The sequence below is a fragment of the Callorhinus ursinus genome, unplaced genomic scaffold, assembly GCF_003265705.2.
Source record: "Callorhinus ursinus isolate GAN/ISIS: 27379988/994484 unplaced genomic scaffold, GSC_fseal_2.0 scaffold1910, whole genome shotgun sequence".
Lineage (NCBI taxonomy): Eukaryota > Metazoa > Chordata > Mammalia > Carnivora > Otariidae > Callorhinus > Callorhinus ursinus.
The window spans coordinates 1-8,884 of NW_027398964.1; the positions used below are offsets into that span (position 1 = coordinate 1).

At 50.6% G+C, this 8,884-nt stretch overlaps 1 protein-coding gene across 2 annotated transcripts; it reads right to left on the reverse strand.

Moving 5' to 3' along the window:
• Positions 1-828: 828 nt before the first annotated feature.
• LOC112819132 (olfactory receptor 10H2-like) lies at positions 829-8,573 on the reverse strand. Of its 2 annotated transcripts, none has more exons than XM_073890675.1 (2): positions 8,455-8,573; positions 829-1,790 (listed from the first exon to the last, which is right to left on the reverse strand). In XM_073890675.1, the coding sequence occupies exon 2, from the start codon at positions 1,786-1,788 to the stop codon at positions 829-831; it is 960 nt and encodes a 319-aa protein (XP_073746776.1). In that variant the 5' UTR covers positions 1,789-1,790; positions 8,455-8,573. The 2 variants fall into 2 exon arrangements, with proteins under 2 accessions (XP_073746776.1, XP_025721946.2); XM_025866161.2 differs by lacking the exon at positions 8,455-8,573 and adding an exon at positions 1,890-1,959.
• Positions 8,574-8,884: the final 311 nt, after the last annotated feature.

Genomic DNA, 8,884 nt, shown 5'->3' on the forward strand with positions numbered 1-8,884 from the left:
CCACTGAATTCTACTCCAGAAACCAATATTGCACTGTATGTTAACTAACTAAAATTTAAATTAAAAAAAAGAAAGAAAGAAATACAGTATGTGCACAGAATGGAATAGTATTTGGCAATAAAAAGGAATGAAGGTCTCATACATCCACAATATAAAGGAACCTTGAACACATTGTGCTAAGCGAGAGGACTCAGTCAAAATGACCACCTAGTGTAATTCCATTTATATGAAATGTTCAGAACAGGAAAGTGGAATGAGTAAGTCACGGGGATGAAAGGTACAGCATAGGGAATGCACTCAATGGTATTGTAATAGCATTGTGTGGCGTCAAATCACTATGCTGTACAATTGAAACTAATATAATACCGTGTGGCAACTATACTTCAATTTTTAAAAAAATTAAACAATATTTTCTGGAAAAAAAGTGGTTTCCTATAGCTGGGGGTTATGGGAGTTGGAGAAGAAATGGGGACTGAATGGGTAGGGGTTTCCTTTTTGGGTGACAAAAATGTTTCAAATTGATGGTGGTGATGATCACATAACTCTGAATATACTATAGACCAATTGAACTGTGTACTTTAAATGGGTGAATTATATGGCATGTGGATTATATCTCAAGAAAGCTGTTTGATTACAAATAAAACTAATAGCCAAGACACAAACCAAGGGAGGAAGAAGAAGAAAAGTTCACATTTATTGAGCACCTGCTATGTCATAGAGGTTGTCACACGTCTTTTCACCAATCCTACTAGGTAGACATTGTAATCCTACAGGTGAGGGTATGGTCATCCTTCTACCTTCTTCTAAAACCACCCTCACACTGGCCACTTAGATGCTGGAGGGATAGAGTTTGCTGAGGAAGGTCTTCTTCATGGCAGTCTTCAGCTCCTTGTTCCTGAGACTGAAGATGATGGGACTGAGGAAGGGTGTGAGGACCGTGTACGTGATGGCCATCAGGGTGTTGCTTTTGTGGGAGTGCAGACCCTTGGGCTTGAGGTAGATGATAGAAGCAAAGCCATAGTGCACAATGACCACAATAAGGTGGGACACACAGGTGGAGAAGGCTTTGTGCCGGCCCTCAGCAGACGGGATCTTCAAGATGGCAGCCACAATTAAGGTGTAGGAGAGGAGGATGAGCAGAAAGCAACCCAACAAGTTGGTGATGCACACCAGGCCCACACCCAGGGCTACTACTGATACATCAGTTCCACAGGCCAGCTTCAAGAGAGAAGGCACATGACATCCAAAATGCTGGATCTCATTGGGTCCACAGAAGGTGAGGTGAAAAATGGCTGTGGCCACCACCAGCCCTATGACAGAGCCACCAGACCAAGAACAGGCCACCAGGCAGGCGCAGCCACGGGGGCTCATGAGTATGTTGTAGCGCAAGGGGTGGCAGATGGCCACATAGCGGTCGTAGCCCATGACGGTGAGCAGGAAGGAGTGGGTGAAGCCGAACGTGAAGGAGAAGAACATCTGGCTAACACAGGCTGCAAAGGCGATGGTGCGGTGTGTGGAGAGCAGGTCAGCCAGCAGGCGCGGGGTGATGGACAAGGTGTAAAGGATCTCGGAGATAGACAGGGCACACAGGAAGAGGTACATGGGCATGTGCAGGCCACGTTCGCTCCAGACAGTGGCCATGATGAGCAGGTTCCCCAGCAGGGTGAACAGGTACATGAGCAGGAACAGCAGGAAGAAGATGGGCAGGAGATGTGGTGGGAAGGTGGAGAAGCCCACGAGGATGAATTCAGACACAGAGCTGTGGTTTAGGTCCAGCGTGGTGGCCATCACTGGGTGGGGAGAGAGGGAAGGCGGCCTGGTGGGCACAAGTTCTGGGTCCATGCTGAGCCTGGCTCAGGAGGACTTCCCCGGGGGCGAGGGGCCCTCACCCTCCACACCATGGCCAGTCCCTCCATGACCTGCTGCTCATGATGACTGTCAGCACTCCTGGGAGCTGCTTGGGGTTCACAGAAGATCGTGAGCCTCAGTTGTGTAATGCAGGCCCTGGCGCATAGTAAGAACGCTGTAAAAAATATTACTGATAATAATAATTACAACTACTGTTATTACTGTCATTGGCTCCATGCACAACCACCCGGCTTTCCTGCCTTTGAGCATGCTGGCCACTCCATGCTTCTCTCCATCTCTGTGATTCCAAATCCTTGCTGAATTTTAAGTGCAAGCGACACCCTGATTGCTATGTTCAGCTGGAGGTCACCGCTCCTGTGTGGCATGGAGAGGATGTAGGCTCTGGTTAATTCTCAGCATTATCCCTTACTGGCTCACTGGGAACATGGAATAATCATCTTCGTTCCACAGGGCTGTAGTGGCACTTAGGTGAGGTGATGCACGTTCAGCTCTTAGCTACTATTGTTGTTGTGTGGTCTAACTTGTGTGAGTCCCCCACAAGGGTGTGGCACTGACCAGCATTACCAGAGTCACATTCTCTGACCCCTGCTAGGCACTCTATCTCTGGTCACTCACCGATGCTCTTCTCTGAATCTCCTTCCCTCTCCTCAAGCCCTACCCACTCTCCTGTCCCCGACCTCCTGCTTTGTGGAGCAACCAAGGCTCGCAGCTGTGAGTTCTCTCATATCCTTCCCCGAGTGGCAACTGACTCACATCTGCCCCAGCTCCCCGTGAGGACAGCTCTCCTTCCAAGCAACTGCTCCATCCAGTGTTACTGCTCTGTCTTTCTATCTTTCTTCCTCTCTCTGCCATCGACAGCCTTGATGCAAAAATGCAACATCTTTTTAAAAATGCAGGATGGACCAACAGATGAATGGATAAACAGAAAGTGGTATCCATATGATGGAATATCTTTTAGGCATACAAAAGCATGAAGTACTGAACATGCTACAACATGGATGAACCTTGAAGGCAATATGCTGAGTGAAAGAAGCCAGCCACAAAGACCACATATTGTATGATTTCATTTATTTGAAATATCCAGAATAGGTAAACTCATCAAGACAGAAAGCCTATTAGCAGTTGCCAGGAAACGGGAGTAGGGGGCAATGGGGAGTGACTGTTAAATGGGTTGCAGATTTCCTTCTGGGGTGGTGAAATCTCTTGGAACTAAATACAGGTGTTGGTGGCACAATATTGTGGATGGTTAAATGGCACCGAGTTGTGCCATTTAAATGGCAAGGAGGTAGAGAAATTAGAACTCTGCGCATTGTTGGTGGGATCGCACAGTCGTACAACGGCTGCGGAAAACAGTATGAATGGTCCTCAAAAAATTAGAATTAGAACTACCTATGCCTCAGCCATCCCACTTCTGGGTATATATGCAAAAGTGGCAAAAGCAGGGTCTGGAAGAGATATTTGCACACTCCGGGTCATAGAAGCACTAGTCACAATAGCCTTGAGATAGAAAAAAAACCCAGTGTCCATCGGTGGATGGATGGATAAACAAGATGTGATATATCCATACAAGGGAAGAGCATTCAGCCTTGAGAGGAAGGAAATCCTGTCACATGCCACAACGCGAATGAGCCTTGAGAACATTATGCTACGTGGAATCAGCTAGTCCCCCAAAAAGGAGAAATCCTGTACGATCCCACTTATGTGAGGTATCTAGAGCAGTCAAATTCATAGAAACAAAGTAGAATGGAGGTTGCCAAGGACTACAGGGAGTGGGAAACTGCAAGTTTTGTTTAATGGGTAGAGAGTCTCTGTTTTGCAAGATAAAAAGAGTTCTGCAGATCTATTACGCAACAATGTGAATATCCTTACCACCACCGGAACTACATACTTAAAAATGGTTAAGATAATAAATTTTATGTCATGTGTTTTTTACACATCAAAGTACGAACACATGCAGCGTCGTAAATGAACCTTGAAAACATTATGCTATGTGAAAAAAGAGCCAGGCATGAAAGGTTGTCTGAACAAAAGTTTGTCTGATTCCGGTAATATGAAATACCTAAAATATGCAAATTCGTAGACACAACAAGCATATTAGGGGTTGGGGGGAAGCTGGAGCCTGGGCAGGGGGCAAGGGGGAAGTGACTACTAATGAAGGCAGTGTTTCCTTTTGGGATGATGAAAATATTTGGCAACTAGAAAGGGGTGATGGTTGCACAACATTGTGAATGTGCTAAACACCAATGATGTGTAACTTCAAAATGCTTAATTTTATATTATGTGAAATTGTCCCACTTTTTTAGAAAGCAGAACGTACCCTCCTCGGTCTTCCTGTACCTCTGTGCTGTCTCCCCCTTGGTTCACAGCCCAGCCTGTCCCCAGAAAGGGAGAGAGTGAGTGCCTAGGGCCAGAGGGGAGATCAGGGAGGAAGAACCCACCATCTGCCCTTAAGCTTTCCTGTGCCTTCCAGGGCAGCCACTGAGCCTCCGCCCAGGTGTGTGTGAGAGCAGAAGAGGAGGCACCTCAGAACAGCTCTCCTCAGGGGTGGGCGGCCTCCTGTTCTTACAGACTGGCATCTGGGTGCCCCCTGTGTCTCACAAACACCTACATGTGGGTGTGCCCCCACACCTCCACATACCTGCATTCCACTTCCCACCCCCCCAACACACACACAGACACACACGCACAGCTGCCTTAAACTCTACACTGATAGGCACACAGCAGGCCCACATGCACCTGCAGCTCAGGATCAGACCCGCTCACTCACACGGAGGCGGAGACCCCACCGCGGGGATGGACCCACGCACACAACCCCAGAGTCGCGGCCACAGGCACCCCTGCAGGTGCACACAGACGTACACTCTCAGAGTACGACACAGCAGAAGCGGGAAGATGGTGACTACCGCCGGTGTCCCTGACAGACACCCTTCACGCTAAGATCTGCAGCGATAACCAGGAAGCACACAGGACCTGGATGCAGGATTCCTGAATTTGAGGCATCCGCCCACGAACTGTTTCCTTCAAACTTCGTTCAGCGGGGTTCTGGGTCCCAAGAGCCACCCCCACATTCTTATTACCCACAGTCTTTCCCCGCAACCCGCGCTTGCATCACCTCCTCCCGAAAAGCACCCAGGGGCGCACACTCGCCTCCGTTGGTGGCGGCGGCGGGGAACAGTCTGGGGGCGTCGCAGAGGAAGCCCTGGGTCCCCTCACTCACGCTCGACACCGGGAGCTCAGAAGCGGGGTGGGCAGGGCGGGAGGCTGCGCCTGCACTTTATCTAGCTGTACTCCAGTGGCATTCCACAGGCTTCCCAGGGGAGGTGGGCAGCAGAGGCAGGTTGTGGGCGGGGCCACCCTCAGGGCCCAAGGCAGGTGGGGTGGGGGGCGGGTTGGCGGAGGTTGGGGCGGGCCCTCAGGGAGACTTCCAGAGGCTTCCCTGAGATTAGCCCAGAGCAGTACATGCAGCCTCCAGACCTTTCCTGAGGGCCTCCCAGCCCGGCTGTGCAGAGGATGGTTAAGGCAGGAGAAGGAGGTGACAAGACTGCCTCTAACTGGACAGCGGAAGGAACACAAAAGGAGGCCGGAGCCCCTCCCCTACTCTCTGAGCACACTCCTTTGTTCTCATGCATGCTGGACTATGGACACTGCATTCTCAAAGCTCAAGTCCATCCACACGCCACAAACAGGCACCCCTGGGCCATCCCAGAGAGGACAGCACAGGTTTCCCAGAGCTGGGTGGGGAAACCCTGGGTCCCAGTCCCTGGGAGTGGTCCAGAAGAGGGGCTGCTGTCTGGCCTCCGCAGAAGCAGAGGTGCGGGGGAGGGGCCCCTGAGGTGGGATCTCTAAAGCATGGCCCTGCTCTGGGCCCAGGCTGCCCCAAGCTGAGGACTGAGGAGGGAGGGAGGGGGGCAGTGCCAAGGCGTCACAGCCCCCAGCAGCCAGGCTTGCCTTGCTCTCGGGCCACAGTGCAGCTCAGTGTCTACTCTCCCCACTCCTCGTGTTCTCAGGTCCAGGCCCCCCGCCTGGTGTGAGCACATATGACCTAGAAGACAGCACCCGCCCTTGAATTAGTTTCCTGGGGCTGAGGAGACAAATTGCCACAAACTGGGTGGCTCAAAAAACCAGAAATACGCTCTCTCCCAGGTCTGGAGGCCAGGTGTCAGCAGGGTAGTTCCTTCTGGAGGCTCTGGGGGAGGATCAGCCCTATGCCTCTCTCCCGGCTTCTGACGGCTGCCAGCACCCATGACGGCATCATTCCCATCTCTACCTGAGTCTTCACATGAACTTCTCCTTGTGTCTGTATGTCTTCTCCTCTCCTTATAAAGGCCCCAGTCATTAGACACCAGCATTTAGGGGCTCAACACCCAGGATGATTTCATCTTGAGATCCTTATCTAATTACACCTGTAAAGACCCTATTTCTTTTTTCTTTTTTTAAGATTTATTTAGTTATTTATTTGACAGAGAGAGACACAGCGATAGCAGAAACACAAGCAGGGGGAGTGGGAGAGGGAGAAGCAGGCTTCCGCTGAGCAGGGAGCCCGATGGTGCGGGGCTCGATCCCAGGACCCCGGGATCATGACCTGAGCCGAAGGCAGACGCTTAACGACTGAACCACCCAGGCACCCCAGTAAAGACCCTATTTCAAGCAAGGTCACATTCTGAGGTTCCAAGTGGACATGCATTTCTGAGCAACACTATTTTAACCCACTATACATCCCTCCTGATTCAGTTCTCTGCTTTGGCTCTGACCTCTACACCTGCTTCCTACATAACATCAGAGGGATCTTGCTAAACAAAGCACATTCCATCCCCCCCCCCCACTTTGCTTGGAACCAGCCATGGCTCCCTAGTCCCAGATGCTTCCCTGCGGCCAAAACTCTGGTCTTTGTTAGCCTCTCCGGTTTCGTCTCTCAGCTTGCCTCTCACTCTTCCAACACAACACCCCCACTTTGCATCTCTAGGCTGAAATGAGATGGGAGCATGTTCAATTTCTTGAGGGTACCAGACTCTCTCATCCCCAGGTCCCACTGCATCCCTCATGCCCCACTCCCATCTGCTTCAATCAACCGGTCTCAGGTCACATGCCACCCTCCGGGAAGTCTATCCTGCATCCCTGCACCCCAGACTTGGGGTCTCTGACTACTAGCTTGCCCTGTAGTCACCCATTACATGGTGCTGTCATCACCTGGTTATGGGTCTGTGTCTCCCACTAGACTTCGACAGACCTCCTGAGGGCAGAGATGGCATCTCACTGGGAGCATGCTGTGTTCCCAGCACCCAGAAAGGTAAAAATTAAACGGAACAATAAATACTCAATAAAATGCTTAAAAGAAACCAGTGAAGGAAGGATATGCACAGTGCTGTGAGACCCTACCGTGCAGGTGGGAAAGGAGGTAGGTGACATCTGAGCTGAACTCTGAAGGATGAACAGTCCCCAGCACATGGCGTCAGGGAGGGAACGGCAGGCAGAGGAACCAGCATGAGCAAAGGCATGGAGAAGTGCCCAAAATGGGGTCGGGGGAGGCTGGGAAGTCAGATGGGGTCACAGTGTGAAGGGACTTGGAGGCACCTTGGATCCAGCCCTCTGGGGCCCGAGGGAGAGTGGGCTGGAAGGAGGTGCCAGCCTGGACTGAGGGTCCCGACAACACTCTCGTCTAAGCTCTAGCCCACTGGTGCAGTGGAAGACCCAGAATGTGGGGGCAATCTGTTGGGATTTCCTGGCACAACTCAAGTCCGGAAAGGACATCACAGAAACAGATGTTCAACCAAGAAATGAATTCAGGACTAAGGAGAAAGAGCTTTTGTTGCTGCTTCTGGATGCCCAGAAGGGTCAGCATATAAAGCTAAGGTCACAGAAGGGGGTCAATAGTAAGCCAGGAGATGGAGTGAGGCCAAGATCTCAGTTCAGCTGTATCTTGCAGCCCTGCCTGGAGGGGGCGATGTGACCCTGGAGAAGTGGCTTGGCCTCTCTGGGCCTCACTTTGTCTTTTATGAAGTGGGACTGAATGATAACAAGAGACACAATATGTGTAAAGAGCCTGGCACACAGTAGGTGCCTGGTGGAGGAGAACTCCCCTGCCCCACAACGTCCGTTTCAATCTTTTTCTTAACTATGGGCACCACACTTTCATTTGTCTCACAGGTATTTTAGTGCACCTACTGTGCACCAAGCAGTGTGTGGCCACGGGAGATTAAATGAGCAATAATCAAAGTCCCTTTGAAACAGAGCCTTGCAGCTTTGCTCAGCTGTTCTGCCAGGCAGGTCCTGTGCATTTCTGGGTCTCTGCCCTGGGGCGGACCCAGGGGTGATGAAGAAATATTGTCCGAGGCATTTCCTTCCCCAGACATTCATCAGCCGCTGCTGGGTGCCATAATCTGTGCTCACAGCTACAGACGGAAAGATGGGTCAGACCCAGCCCAAAATAAAGCAAGTTTAATGTAACTGTAAAGCAAGATCAGGATTCCAAACTCAGTGAGATTTTACTACATATTTAACTTGGCTTCCTACATGTCACACAAAGCAAAGCACAAGACAAAGTCATACAACAAGCAAGATACAACAGGGGGTAAGAAGTTAACAAACCAAATGCAGAGTCAGTCTGTGAGCACGCAGTTGGGAGGAGGCCTTGGTCTGCTCTGGGTCAGCTCTCTGCACGTGCTGCTTATTCTGTTCAAGCAGTGGAGGATCTCTGTTGTGTTCAGAGATCAACTGGGCAGACCTTTTGCAGGCAATTGCCTTTTTTGATGGTCAGATATGAAAGGGACAGTGTTTGGAAAGTCTGACAGTTTGCTGCAAAGTCCTCCTTTTTTAAAGGAGTTTAATCAGTCTTGGGCCTTTGCAGACGTCCTTGGGTTCAGCTAGTTACCAGTTCTGGAAGCCATCAGCTTGTGCTGGTTTTAGCGATATCCTCTCTGAGCAGCAATGCCCTTGGCTGCTTATGTCAGTGCTTGACATAAGTTACTGCTTGACATGAGTGACTCCATCTTGCTCTGATAGAACACCTGTTCTATCA